The sequence below is a fragment of the Pongo pygmaeus genome, chromosome 8, assembly GCF_028885625.2.
Source record: "Pongo pygmaeus isolate AG05252 chromosome 8, NHGRI_mPonPyg2-v2.0_pri, whole genome shotgun sequence".
NCBI classification, from domain to species: domain Eukaryota; kingdom Metazoa; phylum Chordata; class Mammalia; order Primates; family Hominidae; genus Pongo; species Pongo pygmaeus.
In genome coordinates, this window is record NC_072381.2 from 33,672,109 (window position 1) to 33,691,371 (window position 19,263).

The 19,263-nt window shown below is 36.2% G+C and overlaps 1 protein-coding gene across 49 annotated transcripts in view; it reads left to right on the plus strand.

Annotated features, from left to right (window-relative positions):
- CCDC7 (coiled-coil domain containing 7) overlaps nucleotides 1-19,263 on the plus strand; it is a 434,284-nt gene that overhangs the window by 192,468 nt on the left and 222,553 nt on the right. For 44 of the 49 annotated variants that reach the window (XM_054436378.1, XM_054436376.1, XM_054436382.1 and 41 more), the window contains one exon: nucleotides 4,906-5,013. The exons of the other annotated variants lie outside the window; for them this stretch is intronic. In XM_054436378.1, coding sequence (XP_054292353.1) covers nucleotides 4,906-5,013 — 108 coding nt within the window. The remainder of the gene's footprint in view (nucleotides 1-4,905; nucleotides 5,014-19,263) is intronic. 49 annotated transcript variants of the gene reach the window in all.

The following is a 19,263-nucleotide window of genomic DNA, read 5'->3' on the forward strand; positions in this document are numbered from 1 at the left end:
ATTCTGCTTCCTCTTGAACACTTTGCTGCTTAGAAATTTCTTCTGCCAGATACCATAAATCATCTCTCTCAAGTTCAAAATTCCACAGATCTGTAGGACAGGGGCAAAATGCTACCAGTCTCTTTGCTAAAGTATTGCAAGAGTCACCTTTATTCCAGTTCCCAACAACTTCTTCATCTCCATCTGAGACCACCTCAGCCTGGACTTCATTGTCCATATCACTATCAGCATTTTGGCCAAAGCCATTTAACAAGTCTCCAGGAAGTTCCAAACGTTCCCACATCTTCCTGCCTTCTTCTAAGTCCTCCAAACTGCTCCAACCTCTGCCTGTTACCTAGTTCCAAAGTTGCTTCTACATTTTTGGTTATCTTTATGGCAGTGCCTCACTACTGTGGTACCAATTTACTGTATTAGTTCATTCTCAAACTGCTATGAAGAAATACCTGAGACTAGGTAATTTATAGAAAAGAAGTTAATTTACTTACAGTTCTGCATGGCTGGGATGGCCTCAGAAAACTTAACAATTTTGGTGGAAGGAGAAGCAAAGACATCCTCCTTCACAAGGTGGCAGGAGAGAGAGGTGCTGAGCAAAGGGGGAAAAACCTCTTATAAAACCATCATATCTCGTAAGAACTCATTTACTATCATGAGAATACCATGGAGGTTGCCGCCCTCATCTTTCAATTACCTCCTGCTGGGTCCCTCCCATGACACATGGGGATTATGGAAATGACAATTCAAGATGAGATTTGGGTGGGGACACACACAAACCATATCAGTGTCCTTTGACAAATGAATAGATAAAAATGTGCTGTATATATACACAATGAAATATTATGTGGCCTTAAATAAAGAAGTTCTGTCAGTTGCAACAGCATTGATGAACCTGGAGGATATTATGCTAAGTGAAATAATCCAGGCACATAAAGACATATATTGCAGTCTTGGTAAGTTACATATTTCTATGAATTTATCCATTTGTTCTAGATTATTCAATTTTTTGGTGTATAATTGTTCATAGTAGTCATAATTTTTTGTATTTCTGTGGTCAGTTGTAATGTCTTCTCTCTCATTTATAATTGTATTTATTTGAATTTTCTTTTTTGTATAGCTAAAATTTTTGCCAATTTTGTTTATCCTTTCAAAGAATAAGCTCTTAGTTTTGTTGACCATTTCTAGAGTTTTTCTAGTCTTTATTGCATTTAGTTCTGCTCTGATCTTCATTATTTCCTTCCTCCTATTAACTGTGGACTTAGTTTGCTCTTTGTTTTTAGTGTTCCATGACATGTACTGCTAGATTTTTGGATCTGAGGTCTTTCTTTTTTTCTTAATGTAGACATTCATTGCTATAAACCTCCCTGTTAGGACTGCTTTTGCATCATTTCATGTTTTGTTATGTTGTGTTTCCATTTTAGTTTATCTTGAGATATTTTTGATTTTCCTTTTTATTTTCTCATTGACTCATTGATTATCCAGGAGTGTGCCACTCAGTTTTCCCACATTTTGAATTTTCTGAAAAATTTCCTGTGATTTATTTCTAGTTTTATACCATTGTGGTAAGAAAAGATAATTGATATGATTTCAGCCTTCTAAAATTTGTTAAGACTTATTTTGTGGCCTAAAATATGACCAAAGTCATACCTTGGAGATACTGCAGGTTCAGTTCTAGACCACCACAATAAAGTAAATATCACAATAAATCAAGTTACACATTTTTTGTTTCATGGTACATATGAAAGTTATGTTTAAGGTCTAATATCCAGCATCTATAAGGAACTATAACAGATTTACAAACAACAACAACAACAACAACAACAAACAACCCCATTAAAAAGTGGGCAAAAGACATTAATGGACACTTCCAAAGAAGACATACATGTGGCCAACAATCATATAAAAAAAGCTTAATATCACTGATCATTAGAGAAATGCAAATGAAAACCATGAGATGCTGTCTCACACCAATCAGAATGGCTATTACCAAAAAGCCCAAAAATAACTGATGCTGGCAAAGTTGCAAAGGAAAAGGAACACTTATACACAGTTGGTGGGAGTGTAAATTAGTTCAACCATTGTGGAAGACAGTATGGTGATTCATCAAAGACCTAAAAACAGAAATAGCATTTAGCCCAGCAATCCCATTACTGGGTATATACCCAAAGGAATAGATATCATTCTCCTATGAAGACATGTGCACATGTACGTGCCTGTTTGGTGCTCACTGCTCTGTGCCTGAGTGGGTACCTAAGGTACAAAACAAAGTCCCCTTTACTTTTTCCTCTGTTTTTCTCAAGCAGAGGGAGTTTCTTACCATAGCCACCACAGTTGGAAATGTGCTGGGTCTTACCTGAAGCCAGCATATCTCAGAGTCTCACCCGATGCCCATAGCATACTACCTAGATCTTGCTGCTGATTATTCAGGGCCCAAGGGCTCTTTAGTCAGCAGGTGATAGATCTTGCCAGGACTGAATTCTTCCCTTGAAGGTGGCAAGTTCCCTTTTGGCCCAGGGTGTCTAGAAATGTTATCCAGGAACTAGGGCCTGGAATGGAGGCCTCAAAATTCTGCCCAGTGCCCTATCCTACTGTGGCTGAGCTGGTATCCAAGATACAAGATGAAATCCTCTTTATTCATCCCTCTCTTCTCCTCAAGAAGAAGGTCTTTTTTGGAGCTGTGACTTGCACTGCCTGGGTTTGGAGTAGGGGTGGCACAGCACTCCTTTAGCTGTCCTGGCTGGTGTCTCAGTAGATGCCCCCTAAGTCCACTGGCTCTGAATCCAGCTCAGCACTAGGACTTGCCTAGGAGTTTCAGTCCTTGTGGCCTATATTGCCTTTGAAGTTAAGTTCCAGGGAACTTTTAGCCCATGGTGGTGAGGCTTGCCAGAACTCAAGTTCCAACAGCAGGGATATGCAGTTCCCTTTTGGCCTCTCTCCATAGGTGGGCATCAGCTGAGTTTAGCTTGATTTTTCTTTCTGCCATGACAGGGTAGCACTGAGTTCAATGCAAAATCTCACAATCACTGCACTGTTTCTCTCAAAGAGCACAAATAATTTCTCTCTGCACCAGGTGGACACTGCTGAGCAATGAGGGAGGGATGGCATTAGCAATTCAAGACTGTCTTTTCTACCCCCTTCAGTGCCTCTTTCAACAGTATGAAGTTAAAACCAGATACTGTGAGTGTTCAGCAGATTTTTGGTTCCTATTAAGGTGCTTTTTCATGTATAGATAGTTTTAAATTTGTTGTTCCTGCAAGGGGAATAATTGGTGTAACCTTCTATTTGACCATCTTGCTCCACCACTCTGGGTATCCAGGATAGTGCTTTTATTAGCTACAGGAGTACTCACTATTTGGACTGTAATGGGGCTCTGTGTTGTGCCCTCATGATTATTAAATGATCATAAGCATCTAATGGAGAGCCCCTCAATCTCTTCCTTGAGACCTTATTGTTAAGCAACTAGAGCCATAGGTGTCTTTGAGAAGGGACTTAAACAGATGGTCCAGGAGTGAGTGCCCAGTTACATTTTTACATCACTCTGACTGCTAATGAAATACTGGTATCTTGGCAGTAGGTTCTTTTGTCTTGCATGGAAATTTTTCAGTTAAGATCGGATTGTGCTGCTAACTATTTCACATCATCAAGTTCAATTGAGCTAGATAACCAATGAGAGTAGCACAAATGAACCTAGGTCTGAGTTTGGTAAATGATCTTATTTGTCATCTGTTGTTCGTACTCCTTATTGCTGAAGTAAGAGACTATCACGTAGCTTTCAGGGCATTTTGGAGGTGACTGGAAGAGTGATCAAAAAAGGTTTTTCAGTGGCAGGGAACTCACCACAATTGGACCAAATTAGTCAGAGGCCAAATGGCAGCCAGCTAAGAAAGGAGAGGGTCTCATATGTATATAACACTTTCCCCCTACCCACTTCTTCATCCTTCTTGGGCAAAGTGGCCATGAAAGGACATTCTGAATAAGGAGGTCTGCAGTGACACACCTCATAAGTGCCACTGTCCCTAATTAAATGTAACGAGAGTAACTCATTTAAGGTAAAGGTGAACTATTCACATCTCTTCTATGGTCTCTTTTGATTGGTGTGCAATATGATCATGAGGACTCTACGTACTTTTTCATCACACATGGAAAAATGAATAAAACATGAAAACATGCATTGTAGACATTCAGTGCTAGGAACATGCTTACATTTAACAATGGTCATTGGATGCAATTTTGCATGTAGGGTCTATGCAAATTTTGATCACCAACTACTTTGTTTTCTGGTTTATCTTTCCTGTGTTTCAATTTCTAAAAGAAGTATCTCTTTACATTTATTTCCTAATGGATAGCATACTTGATATCTTTCTTCTATTTCAATTTTTTCTCACTTAACATTATCTCCTATAAATCCCTCTAAATCAGGTTGTAACTATCTTTTTATTACTTTTAGAGCGTCCTGTACAACTCTTTGTATCATATTAAATATTGTAGTTGATAATGCCACAAATTATAATATATACCTTTTTATTAACCAATTTCATATACTTGTACATTTAAGTGATTTTGAGTATTTTATCATTAAAAGTATGCTGTAATGAATAAACTTGTACATATGAATTTTCATTGCTTTGCCTATGAATATATATTAATCTAAATTATAAATAATTAAGAACAAGTAGAGGCTAATATAAATATTTGATGCCAAGAAATATCAAAATAATGAGACTACTTCTCCTCAGATCCTCTAAAGTTATTGTCGCTATTTTCATGTCAGATCTAGAATTATAGTAATTTACTTATATTTTACATGTATAAAAATGAGACAGAATATGACTGTATACTTGTTATAAATCTGAAATCTAGAAATTTCACTATAGTTTATGTTTAGTGCACTAAATTTATTAATTTGTGTAGCTCATAATGATGTACCAGAAGAAAATCTTATGCTTGAACAACACACAAAGTCAAAAACGGAAGTAGAAGTAAAGAAACAAAAATCTTTCCAAGATAATCAACTCAATAGTAAGTGTCATAATTGTAGATAACCTTAAAATAATGTAAGATTTATTTTTAATTGCCAAGTAAAAATTATATATATTCATTGTGTACTACATGGTATTTTAATATATAAATTGTGGAATAATAAATTGTGGAATTTAAATATAAATTGTGGAATAATAAAATCAAGCTATTTAACATGTATATTACCTTGTTTTTTTTTGTGTTGAGAAGACTTAATATTTCTCTTAGCAATTTTGCAATATGTTATTATTAACAGTACTCATGAAGTACAGTAGATCTCTTAAACGTTTCTCATTTCCAGCTGAAATGTGTGTCCTTTGACCAACATTGCTTCAGTCCTCCCACCATCAGCCTCTTGTAACCAACATTTTACTCTCTGTTCCTATGAGCTTGACTTTTTAAAACTCCACATATAGGTAAGATAATACAGTATGTGTTTTTAGAGACTGGCTTACTTTATTTAACATTATGTTCTCCACGTTCATCCATATTATCACAAATGACAAAATTTACTTCCTTTTTTTAAGCCTGATTTTCGTTATCTATTGAACTGTGGCTGGACACTAAGTTTGATTCCGTATCTTGGCTGTTGTGAGTAGTGTTACAGTGAACATGGGAGTACAAATATCTCTTTTATATACTGATTTCATATCCTTTGGAGGTACATCCAGAAGTGAAATTGTGGATAATATTGTAGTTCTATTTTTAATTTTTTGAAGAATCCCTGTAGTGTTTTCCATTATGGCTTTACTAATTTACATTCCCACCAACATTGTACAAGCGTTCCCTTCTCTTCACATCTTTGCCAGCACTTCTCTTCCATCTTTTTGATGATAGTTACTTTAGTGTGTGGGAAGTGATATTTCATTGTGGTTTTAATTTGCATGTCCCTGATGATTAGTGATGTTGAACACTTGTTCATATACCTGTTGGCTATTTGCATGTCTTCATTAGAGAAATGTCTGTTCAGATCCCGTGCTCATCTTTTATTTGGGTTGATTGTTTTCTAACTATTGAGTTGTTTGAGCTGCTTCTATAAATTGGATCTTAACTGCTTATCAGATTTATGATTTGCAAATGCTTTCTCTTATGCGGTAGGCTATTTCTTCCTACTGTTGCTTGTTTGCTTTGCTGTGCAGAGCTTTTTAGTTTGGTTTAATACCATTTACTTATTTTTGCTTTTATTACCTTGCTTTTGGGGTCATATTCAAAAAATCTTTGCCCAGATCAACGTAATTGAGTGTTTCCCGTATTTTCTTCTAGCAATTCTAGTTTCAGATCCTAAATTTATGTCCTTAGTCCAAGGAGTTGATTTTTGTATATAGTGTGAGATGAAAGTATAATTTTATTCTTCTGCATGTGGATATCTAGTTTTTCAACACCATTGTATATTTTATTCCAGTGATCTGCATGTCTGTTTTTATACCAGTACCATGCTGTCTTGTTTGCTGTAGCTAAATAATATGTTTTAAAATTAGGATGTACAATGCCTCCAGCTTTGTTTTTCTTGCTCAAGATTGCTTTGGCTATTCAGGGTCTTTTATGGTTACATATGAATTTTTGGATTTTTTCTATTTCTGTCAAAAAATTTTATTGGGATTTTGATAGGGATTAAATTCATAACTGATGGGCATTTTAACAATATTAATTCTTCCAATCCAGGAACATGGGATATCTTTTTATTTATTTGTGCTTTCTTAAACTTCTTTTACTAATGTTTTATAGTTTTCATTGTAGAACTTTTTTTCCTCCTTGTTTAAATTTATTCCTAGGAATTTAATTTTTTGTAGATACTGTAAATGAGATTATTTTTTGATTTCTTTTTCAGACAGTTCGTTGTTAGAGTATAGGAACACTACTAATGTTTGTGTGCTGACTTTCTACCCTGAAAATTTTATAAATTTAATCATTTGGTCTAATAGTTTTTTGGTGGAGTCTTTAGAGTTTTCTTTTCTTTTTTTTCTTTTTTTTGTTGTTGTTGACAAAGCACTTTCACCCATGTTATTTAGTCCTTGTGGTAGTCCTTTGGAATAAGCAGTGTTATTCCCTTTGATTTACACTGAGACCTAAAGAAGATGATGAAGAGAAGGTAGATTACAAAGATAATAATATAAATAGCTATCATTTACTGAATTACTAATAAATACCAGGTACGGCAGTAGGAAGAACATAATATTTTTCTAACATACACAATAATCCTGCAAGGTTGGACTTAGTATATGTTTTGTTTTTTATACTTTACGTCGTAGGGTACATGTGCACAATGTGCAGGTTTGTTACATATATATACATGTGCCGTGTTGGTGTGCTGCACCCATTAACTTGTCATTTACATTAGGTATATCTTCTAATGCTATCCCTCCCCTCCCCCCACCGCACAACAGGCCCCGGTGTGTGATGTTCCCCTTCCTGTGTCCAAGTGTTCTCATTGTTCAATTCCCACCTATGAGTGAGAACATGTGGTGTTTGGTTTTTTGTCCTTGCGATAGTTTGTTAAGAATGATGGTTTCCAGCTTCATCCATGTCCCTACAAAGGACATGAACTCATCCTTTTTTATGGCTGCATAGTGTTCCACGGTGTATATGTGCCACATTTTCTTAATCCAGTCTATCATTGTTGGACATTTGGGTTGGTTCCAAGTCTTTGCTATTGTGAATAGTGCTGCAATAAACATACGTGTGCATGTGTCTTTATAGCAGCATGATTTATAATCCTTTGGGTATATACCCAGTAATGGGATGGCTGGGTCAAATGGTATTTCTAGTTCTAGATCCCTGAGGAATCGCCACACTGACTTCCACAATTGTTGAACTAGTTTACAGTCCCACCAACAGTGTAAAAGTGTTCCTATTTCTCCACATCCTTTCCAGCACCTGTTGTTTCCTGACTTTTTAATGATCACCATTCTAACTGGTGTGAGATGGTATCTCGTCGTGGTTTTGATTTGCATTTCTCTGATGGCCAGTGATGATGAGCATTTTTTCATGTGACTCCATAAATGTCTTCTTTTGAGAAGTGTCTGTTCATATCCTTTGCCGACTTTTTGATGGGGTTGTTTGATTTTTTCTTGTAAATGTGTTTAAGTTCTTTGTAGATTTTGGATATTAGCCCTTTATCAGATGAGTAGATTGCAAAAATTTTCTCCCATTCTGTAGGTTGCCTGTTCACTCTGATGGTAGTTTCTTTTGCTGTGCAGAAGCTCTTTAGTTTAATTAGGTCCCAGTTGTCAATTTTCGCTTTTGTTGCCATTGCTTTTGGTGTTTTAGACATGAAGTCCTTGCCCCTGCCTATGTCCTGAATGGTATTGCCTAGATTTTCTTCTAGGATTTTTATGGTTTCAGGTCTAACATTTAAGTCTTTAATCCATCGTGAATTAATTTTTGTATAAGGTGTAAGGAAGGGATCCATTTTCAGCTTTCTACATATGGCTAGCCAGTTTTCCCAGCACCATTTATTAAATAGGGAATCCTTTCCCCATTTCTTGTTTTTCTCAGGTTTGTCAAAGATCAGATGGTTGTAGATGTGTGGTATTATTTCTGAGGGCTCTGTTCTGTTCCATTGGTCTATATCTCTGTTTTGGTACCAGTACTATGCTGTTTTGGTTACTGTAGCCTTGTAGTATAGTTTGAAGTCAGGTAGCGTGATGCCTCCAGCTTTGTTCTTTTGACTTAGGATTGACTTGGCGATGCAGGCTCTTTTTTCATTCCATATGAACTTTAAAGAAGTTTTTTCCAATTCTGTGAAGAAAGTCATTGGTAGCTTGATGGGGATGGCATTGAATCTATAAATTACCTTGGGCAGTATGGCCATTTTCACAATATTGATTCTTCCTACCCATGAGCATGGAATGTTCTTCCATTTGTTTGTATCCTCTTTTATTTCATTGAGCAGTGGTTTGTAGTTCTCCTTGAAGAGGTCCTTCACATCCCTTGTAAGTTGGATTCCTAGGTATTTTATTCTCTTTGAAGCAATTGTGAATGGGAGTTCACTCATGATTTGGCTCTCTGTTTGTCTGTTATTGGTGTATAAGAATGCTTGTGATTTTTGCACATTGATTTTGTATCCTGAGACTTTGCTGAAGTTGCCTATCAGCTTAAGGAGATTTTGGGCTGAGATGATGGGTTTTTCTAGATATACAATCATGTCATCTGCCAACAGGGACAATCTGACTTCCTCTTTTCCTAATTGAATACCCTTTATTTCCTTCTCCTGCCTGATTGCCGTGGCCAGAACTTCCAACACTATGTTGAATAGGAGTGATGAGAGAGGGCATCCCTCTCTTGTGCCAGTTTTCAAAGGGAATGGTTCCAGTTTTTGCCCATTCAGTATGATATTGGCTGTGGGTTTGTCATAGATAGCTCTTATTATTTTGGGATACATCCCATCAATACCTAATTTATTGAGAGTTTTTAGCATGAAGGGCTGTTGAATTTTGTTGAAGGCCTTTTCTGCATCTATTGAGGTAATCATGTGGTTTTTGTCTTTGGTTCTGTTTATATGCTGGATTACGTTTATTGATTTGTGTATGTTGAACCAGCCTTGCATCCCAGGGATGAAGCCCACTTGATCATGGTGGATAAGCTTTCTGATGTGCTGCTGGATTCGGTTTGCCAGTATTTTATTGAGGATTTTTGCATCGATGTTCATCAGAGTTTTCTATATATTGGTTTATGTTATCTGACCAAGATAATTTTACTTCCCCCATCCAATTTGAATGCCTTCTGTTTCTTTTTCTTTCATAATTTATTTTCCTGGAGCTGCCAGTGTTCTGTAGAATAGAAGTGGTGAGAATAAGCATTCTTGTCTTGTTTCTTGTCTTAGAAGAAACGCTCTCAACTTACTACCATTAAGTATAATGTTAGCTGTGGCTTGTTTGTTGTAAATGGCTTTTATTGTGGTGAGGTACAATCCTCCTATACCTAACTGGTTTAAAATTTTTATTTTGAAATGGTTTGGAATTTTAATGGATGTTTTTTCTGCATCTATTGAGATTATCATGTGGTTTTTGTCCTTTATTCTGTTAATGTGATGTATCACATTTATTGCTTTATGTTGAACCATCCTTGCACCCAGGAGATAAACCACACTTGATCATGGTGAATTCTTCTTTGAATGTGCTGTTGAATTTAGTTTGTTAGTATTTTGTTGAGGTTTTGCATGATCATCAGAGATATTGGCCTTGAATTGTCTTTTCTTGTAGTGTCCTTGCCTGGCTTTGGTATCAATAATGCTGGCCTCCTAAAGTGAGTTTGGAAGTGATCTCTCTTCTTCTATTTTTTTGAAAAATTTGAGGGGCATTAGCATTAATTCTTCTTAAAACATTGGGTAGAATTTAGCAGTGTATCCATGAGGCCTTAGCTTTTCTTTAATAGAATACTTTATATTAGTGATTTAATCACCTTACTCATTATTAGTTTATTCATATTTCTCTTCTTCATGATTTAGTCATGGTAGGTTGCATGTGTCTTGGAATTATTCATTTCTTCAGGGTTATTGAAATTGGTGCCATATAATTATTCATAGTAGTCTCTCATGATCTTTTGTATCTCTGTAACATCAGTTGTGACAGTTCTTCTTTTATTCCTAATTTTGAGTCTTTTCTCTTTGTTAGTTTCATTAAAGATTCGTTGATTTTGTTTGTCATTTCAAAATACCAACTCTTAGTTTTGTTGATCTTTTCTATTTTTTTATTCCCTTCTATTGTTTTTCTAGTATCTGTTTTGTTTATTTCTTCCATGAGCTTTATTATTTTCTTCCTTCTATAAACTTTGGGTTTAGTTTGTTCTATTTTCCTTAGTTCCTTGTCGTGTAACATTAGGTTGTTTATTTGGGATCTTTTATTTAATGTGGGCTTTTAGTTCTATAAATGGTACAATTGTACAGTGTGTGTTTCAAGCTGTGCTATTACAAAAGAGTAAAAAAGTAAAAAACATTAAAAGTTTATTAAATAAAAAGTTACAGTAAACTCGGGTTAATTTATTATTGAATAAAGAAAATTCATTCAAAATTTAGTGCAACCCAAGTGTACAGTGTTTATTAAGTCTACAGTAGTGTACAGTAATGTCCTAGGCCTTCGCATTCACTTACCACTCACTTACTGACTCACTCAGAGTAACTCTTAGTTTTGCAAGCTACCTTGATGGTAAGCACTCTATACAGGTATATCAGTTTTAAAACCTTTTATACCACATTTGTGCTATGTTTTTCTCATTTTTCTGGTTAGATATACAAATATTTACCATTGTATTCAAATTGAATACAGTATTTAGTATAGTAACATACTGTACAGCTTTATAGCATAGGAGCAGTAGACTATATCATATAACTTAGGTGTGTAGTAGGCTATACCATGTAGGTTTATGCAATGATAAAATTGCCTAATGACACATTTCAATACATATCCCTGTCATTAAGTGACACACATAACTATTTTTTCTAACTTGTCTGATCCTCCTAAAAAATGTCTTGAATTTTTTGTGAGGCAGTTCTTATATCTGCATTTCTTTAGGATCAGCTTCAGGAGATTATTGTGGTGTTTTGGTCATGTTGTATCTTTAGTTTTTCATGTTTCTTTTTGCTTTACATTGATGTCTGCAAATCTGGTGCAGCAGTCACCTCTTGTAGCCTCTTCTGACTAGTTTAGCTGTTGAAAGACCTTCTCCTACAGGGGTGTGAGGGCACTTGCTGGGTGGGCTGCTGCAGTTCTGGCACTCATGAGATTGAGAGTTGTGTTACCTTTGTGTAGCTCTGGGAACTGAGGTTGGTGATGACAAAGATTTCAAGGATCCTCAGCAGCCAATGCTGTGAATGTTTGCAATTGTGGCAAAGGTTATTGGGGTCTTCAGTGGCAATGACTGTTAAAGTTCTTCTGATTTCTTTTTCCCTCAGTGGGGAAGTTTTTGCTGATAAAATCCCTCTTGGTTCTGGGTCTGACTTGTCAGCTTGCTTGCATTGGTAGTGGCATGAGTATTTGATTAGTGGTGCCAATGGAGTGGCTGCAGAACTGAGATGTGAAGCACAGGAATGTGTGGAGGGAGCATGGTTCTGGGACCCAGGGCAGTAACAGCACTTATGCCCAGGGCACAGGCACCTCTGCTGCCACCTTGGTAACAGAATCAAGGTGCAGATTCCTGTGAAATAGCTGGGCAGCTAAGAATGAGAATATTGATATCCACACAGTTGGAGCTGCTCTGGAGTTGGGGCACAGTCCAGCTCTCTATGGTGGCTAAACCAGTGTCTGGAGCATGGGCACACACAGTGAATGTGTGGCTCTGGGATTTGGAGTGCAAACTACCTTGCTGTGACAACAATTCCCAATGTCTGAGATGTGGGTGGGTTCAATGTAGACACAAAACCCAGGTCTGGAATGTGGTTACTTGCAGAGTGGCTTGTGTTTTGGGTCAGGGCACACATGGGGTTAGAGGAGGTGGTGGCTTCTTTCCCAATAGTGGCTTAACAGTGCTGATTCTTGTTTGGAGGAGGAGTGTACAGACACATCATCCTTTCTGGGGTTTCCTGGTGGGGATGGCTCTTGGTTACCTCAGTAGAAAGAAATGGTAGTGTCCTGGGTGGATCAGGCCATTGGGAACCATGGTGGTTCCAGCAGCATGGCTGATGCCCATAGCCTCCACCTTTCTTCTTTGCTCCTAGCTATCTCCTGGTGTCTAAGATATGCTGACCTCACCAGGGATCCTTTCTACTTGGACATTGTGCTCCACTGTGTTGCTACAGATTCATTAATGTGCCCATGACACCTCTCTGGGCTATTGTAGTTTGTGAAAGGTGTCTATATTTGTTTCATAGCAGGAGGGATGAAGGTTGCTATCTCCTCTGCCATCTTGGTGCTGTCCTACTTTATTTATTTTTTAAGCCACTTTACTAAGGTTGATTTTTTGTGTATAGTGTAAGATAAGGGTTTAATTTCATTCTTTTCCATGTGGATACTCTGTTTCCCCAATGCTATTGAGGAGAGTATGCTTTCCCCTTTGCGTATTCTTACCACCCTTGCAGAAGATCAGTTCACAATATGTGCATAGGGATTAATTCTGGACTCCCTGTTACATTGGTGTATAAGTCTTTTATGTCAGTACATATTTTTGACTTACTATAATATAAGCTTTGTAATGTGTTTTAAAATCAGGAAGTATGATGCCTCCAGTTTTTTTTTTTCTTGCTCCAGATTGCTTTGACTATTTGGGTTTTTTGGTTCCATATGAATTTTAGAATTGTTATGTCAATTTCTGTAAAAGTGTGCCATTGGTATTTTGATAGGAATTGTACATCACTTTGGGTAGTATGGGCATTTTAACAGTATTAATTTTTCCATTTTTAACAAAAGATGTCTTTCCATTTTAATTTCTTTCAGCAATATTTTATCGTTTTCAGTGTACAAGCCTTTTGCCTTTTGAATAAGTTTATTGCTAAGTATTTTTTCCTTTTTGATGTGATTGTAAGTAGCATTGATTTTGAATTCCTTTTTGGATAGTTCGTTGTTAGTATATTAAAACAAAACCAATTTGTGTATGTTAATTTTATATAATTTTATATTTACTGAATTTATTAGTTCTAACCATTGTGTGCGCGCGCGCGTGTGTGTGTGTGTGTGTGTGAGTGTGCGTGTAGTTTAGGGTTTTCTACATTAAAAAATCAATAACAAATAGTGAGACTGAACCAGTAACCAGAATCTCCCAACATGAAAACCATGAATCAGTCTTCTTATTTACTATTGACCTTTTCAAGTTTTCCATTTTTTCTTGATTCAGTCTTGGTAGGTTATTGGTAGGTTCTAGGAATTTAACCATTTCTTCTGTGTTGTCCAGTTGGGTGGTCCATAAATTGTTCATAATAGTCATTTGTGATCTTTTCTCATTTCCATGGCATCAGTTATAGTGTCTCCTCTTTCATCTAGTTTTATTTATTTGAGTCTTCTCTTTTTAATCTAGCTAATAGTATGTCAATTTTCTTTATCTTTTCAAAAACTGAACTCACATTTTCATCAATTTTTTCTATATTTTTGTTACCTATTTTATTTATTTATGTTCTAATTTTATTTTTTTTTCTGTGAACTTTGGCTTTAGTTTCTTATTTTTCTTTTTCCTTGAAGTGTAAAGTTAGGTTGTTCATTTGAAATATTTTTTATAGTGATTACCAACTTTCCTTATGGTACTGCTTTTGCTGCATCCTGCTGTAAGTTTTGGTATATTTTAGTTTTGTGGATTTTTTAAAATCTCAAGATAGTTTCTAATTTCCCTTTTGATTTCTTCCTTGATCCAATGGTTGTTCAAAATTTGTTGTTTAATTTTCATGTATTTGTGATTTTTTTCCATTTTTCTTTCATTACTGATTTCTAGTTTCATACCATTGTGACTGGAAAATAATCTTGTAATGGTTTTAATTTTCTTAAATGTTTAAGACTTGTTTTGTGATATAGCATGTGTTTTATCCTGTAAATATCTCAAGGTGTAGGAGAATTGTGTGTATTCTGCTGCTTTTGGATGGAATGTTCTTTAAATGACTGTTAGGTCCATTTGGTCTATAGTGTTGTTCAGATCTGTTGTTTATTGATTTTCTGTTTGGATGTTCTATCCATTTTTGAAAGTGGAGTATTGAAGTCTCTCTCTTCATACCTATTATTATTTTTCTTATGTATTTATGTGCTCTGATGTTGGACACAGGTATATTTATCATTGTTATATACATATATATATTTTTGAGATGGAACCTCGCTCTGTCGCCCATTTTTATGGTGAATTGACCCTTTTATTTTTGTGTGGTGACCTTTTTTTGTCTCTTGACATCTTAGTTATCTAAGTACAGCCACTTCTGCTCTCCTTTTGATACCATTTGCATGGGATATCTTTTCCTCTCCTTCCCTTTTAGTGTTTAGGCCCCTCACTTTTAGTTCAGTTTGTCCTTAACTCTAAAGCAAGTCTCTTGCAGATAGCATATAGTTGGATCTTGCTTTTCTCATCCTTTCAGCTTCTGTGTATCTTTTAAATGGTAAGTTTAACCTATTTATATTTAAAATTATTATTGCTAGGTAAAGACTTATTGTTGCAATTATATTGTTTTCTGTCTGTTTTAGAGCTGTGCCCTATCTTCCTCTCTTTCTGTTTTCCTTTGTGATTTGATGACTTTTTATATTGATATACTTTATTTTCTTTTCATCTTTTTTGTGTCTGATATAGGTTTTTCTTTATGATTACCATGAGGTTTGAGTAAAATACGGTGAAAATGGTCTATTTTAAATTGTTAACAACTTAACTTCAATTGTATACAAAAATTTTATGTTTTTATTCCACCCCCATTTTATGTTATTGAGGTCAAAAATTACTTTATATTCTGTATCCATTAACCAATTTTTGTGATTATAGTTATCCTTAATACTTTTGCTTTTGACTTTTATACTAGAGTTAAAATGATTCATGTACCACTATTACCTTATTACATTATTTTTTGATTATCAGTATATTTACTTGCTAGTGATATTTATACTTTCATACACTTTGGTGTTACTGTTGAGCATCCTTTCATTTCAACTTTAAGAATTCCCTTTATCACTCCTTCTAAGGCTAGTCTAGTGTTGATTAACTCCCTAAATTTTTGTTTGTCTGGAAAAGTATCTACGCTTAACTTTTAAAGCACAATTTTTCTGGGTGTAGTACTCTTGGTTGACGATTATTTCATTCAGTACTTTGAATATATTATTTCATTCTCTCCTGGCCTGCAAGGTTTCTGCTGAAAAGCTTATTGATAGTTTTATGGGTTTATCTTGTATGTGATGTCATTTTTTTCTTTCCATTTTCAAAATTTTCTTTGAGTTTTGACAATTTAATGTGTCTCACTGTAAACTTCTTAAGATTCAACCTATTTAGGATCCTTTGTGTTTCATGTATCTGGAAGTACATTTTCCTCCTCAGATTTGAAAAAACTGTATCCATTATTTCTTTAAATAAGCCTTCTGCCATTTTCCCTCTCTTTCTTCTTGGACTTCCATATGCATATATTGGTTCACATGATGGTATCCCATACATCTTGTAGGATTTCTTCACTCTTTTTCATTATTTTTATTTTTGTTTCTCGTAATGAGAAATTTCAGAGGACCTGTCTTAGAGTTTGTTTCTTTGTTATTTTCTTCTGCTTGATAAAGTCTGCTTTTGAGGCTGTCTATGAAATTTTTCAGTTTATTCATTGTGTTCCTCTGTTCCAGACTTTCTGTTTGGTTTACATTTTTATGGTTGGTAAGTCTTTGTTGAACCTCTCATTTTTTGTTCATGTGTTGTTTCCCTAATTTTATTTGGTTGTCTATCTGTGTTCTATTTTAGTTCACTGAGCTTGTTTAAGGCCATTATTTTTATGTCTTTGTCAGGAAGGTCATAGATCTCCATTTTTAAGAATCTCTTATTTGAGCTATATTTTGTTACTTTGGTGGGGTTGTATTGCCCTGATTCTTCATGATCCTTGTATTTTCATTGATGTACGTGCATTTAGAGAAGCATCTTTACATGCTAGCTTTGGCCCTTCACTAGACAGCCCAGCCAGAGTTTGTGTGGGTCCATTAACAGGGTTCATGGGCAGGTCAGCTGTCAGGGTCCACAGGAGTGCTGGCTTTTAGGGTTTGTGGGCAAGCCTGCTGCTGTGATTTGTATGTCAGCTATTGGGTCCATACTGTTTCTTGAGAGCTTCTGACCACCCCCCTTCCTGCCTGTTTTTTTGGTTTTTAGCTACCTTCAGGTGATCTAGCCATGCTGATTCCCTGAGTGTTTTGATTGTGGTGCAATATAAGTAGGCCTCTCAGGTTATACCATAACAGGCTGGGAAAAGTCCAGTGCTCACTTTATTCCCCACAGGAAAACTGAAAAGCCCAGGAGATCTCTCTTGGCAGTGTGCTGTGACAGCTTGGGGGAGGTGTGACATGAGTAGAGATGAAACTGTTCTTATTATCCTTTAATTGCCCTTTTGCCTTGTTTCTGTGTTCCACTGCTGTGCTGTAGCCTCTCATTTGAATTCCAGAGGTCTCATAAAGGTAATTTTATCCTAGTCAGGTTGTTAAGTCTTCATTTTTGTGGAAGAATGAAGGCTGAGCGTCCTATTCCACGATCTTACTTACATCAATCCCCCTATTTTAATTTATTTTAAGTTCAACTTATCAGAAATTTTTTTTGATTCATGAATATGTATTTGGGCATATGTTTCATAGAAATTTTTAACTTTGGCCTAAAGCATGTATACTCTAAGATAATTAGAAAACAAAGGTATTGATAATTTTGGTTGGGATTTCTTGTCTTGAGACTATTTCACAAGCATGGGTTGTGTGCTCAGTATTCACCAAAGCCCAATAAAAGGCCAATAATTGTCTCTTAAAGGGTATATACTTTTCAAGTATTTCTGAAAATGACAGGTTCAAAAGCCCAATAGATTCCTCTGACCTGTGGCAGTGTCCTTCTGCCATAACCTCCAATTGGCAAACAGAAGACCTCTTACTCAAACAGTAAATGGATATCAGAGTGGCCCAGGGGTAGTGCTGTTTGGGTTGCTTGTTGGAGGACCTCCAGGCCATCCTCCTGATCGTGGCACATTTAAAGGAAACAACTTTCTTGTAACCCCATAGTTGGATGGCATTAAGATTGCCACATGGGCAATACAAAAGTGTAAGTGGTCGAATAGTCTCATTAATCTTCTTTTTAATTGTTTGATCAGAGAGAGCCAGAGCCAGTATTATCACATGGAATAAGACATTCCCCTTACAGATAATGCTCAGGAATTACACTTGGGTACTGGGTACTTGTACTTTGTAATAATGCTTTAGACAGTTATCACCTGTGCATCAACAGAGCATGCAGTCCTATTTGGGGGGTTTCATGTTTGGGATGGTGTCATGAACGGATTAGAAGGCTAGTGAGACCTTTTCTATGTTATGGTTTATGCATTGATGACAGATAGGGAATTAAGTATATTAGTGGTCAATTTTATCCACTCCATACAAGGGTAAACTGATCCTAATCATCTCTGTGTAGATAGATACTGAATGGGGCATGTGCAGTGTTAATTGTTACGTAAGTTTTCACACTCTAGACAATAGCTTCTATTATGTTTACAATGTCAGATACCACTGAAAAAGGCCAAAGAGCTGTTGTATGGATTGAACAGCCAAAATCAATTGAAAATCTTTTATTGATCCAAGGCCCTACACTTAGATGTACTGAGTTATTGAATGGGGATATAATCTCAAGGAGACTTTCTCTGTGTTAACTTCAGCAAAGAAGGCATTGTTTCTTTTTTATTCCTAGACAGATTTTGGGAGACAGAGGTGCTAAGTATAGGACATTGGGCAGGTTCACAGTCTTCCTGTGCCCTGCTGAAATGGTTCTGACTGCAGCAATAAGTTAAGGAATAATAAGGAAATAAGCCTTCCATGAGGCCTTGGATAAGTCAGTGGGATTGCACATAGATAATATATCTATATTCATAAGACCTTCATTAGTTGAGTCCATACCAATGAAAGTTTATGTTGGCCCATAGGGACACAAATATGTTCTTTCTTTTTTTTTAATTTATTATACTTTAAGTTCTAGAGTACATGTGCACAACATGCAAGTTTGTTACATAGGTATACATGTGCCGTGTTGGTTTGCTGCACCCATCAACTCATCATTTACATTAGCTATTTCTCCTAATGCTGTCCCTCCCCACGAAAGGCCCCACTATATGATGTTCCCCGCCCTGGGGACACACATATTTTCTTATCTGGGTAAAGGTCCTCTTGATGTTGGCCTCAGACCCAAAACCAGACAGCATTATCTATTTGCCTGTCATCTTGGCGTCAAGGGTTGTCAAGATCACAGTCATCTTGACACCACTATTCAAAATGCTTAAAAAATGTACTTCTTTCCCATCTCCCAATTCATTACTTTTCTTAGCAGAGGTCCTTGGGTAATGGGGACATAAGGACCTGATCTACTCCAAGTTTTTGTTCATTTTTGAAAACTGAGAGAATTTGGGGTAAATTTCACCAGGCTCTCTGACTCATTTAAAGATTCACTGGAAGAAGCTGAGTGATAACACTTGTTTTAGTCATAGGAACTATTACAATGTGTACTCTAGTCAATGAGCACTCCTTGGTTACTACATGTCCCTGAGTGCTTTCATGGAGAGCCCCATCAGTCTCCACCTTTGAGATTCCATTTTCAGTAACAAAAGATCTCTTCGAGAAAGCCTTTGCTCTGATTTTCCAGGAATTAGTCCTCAGT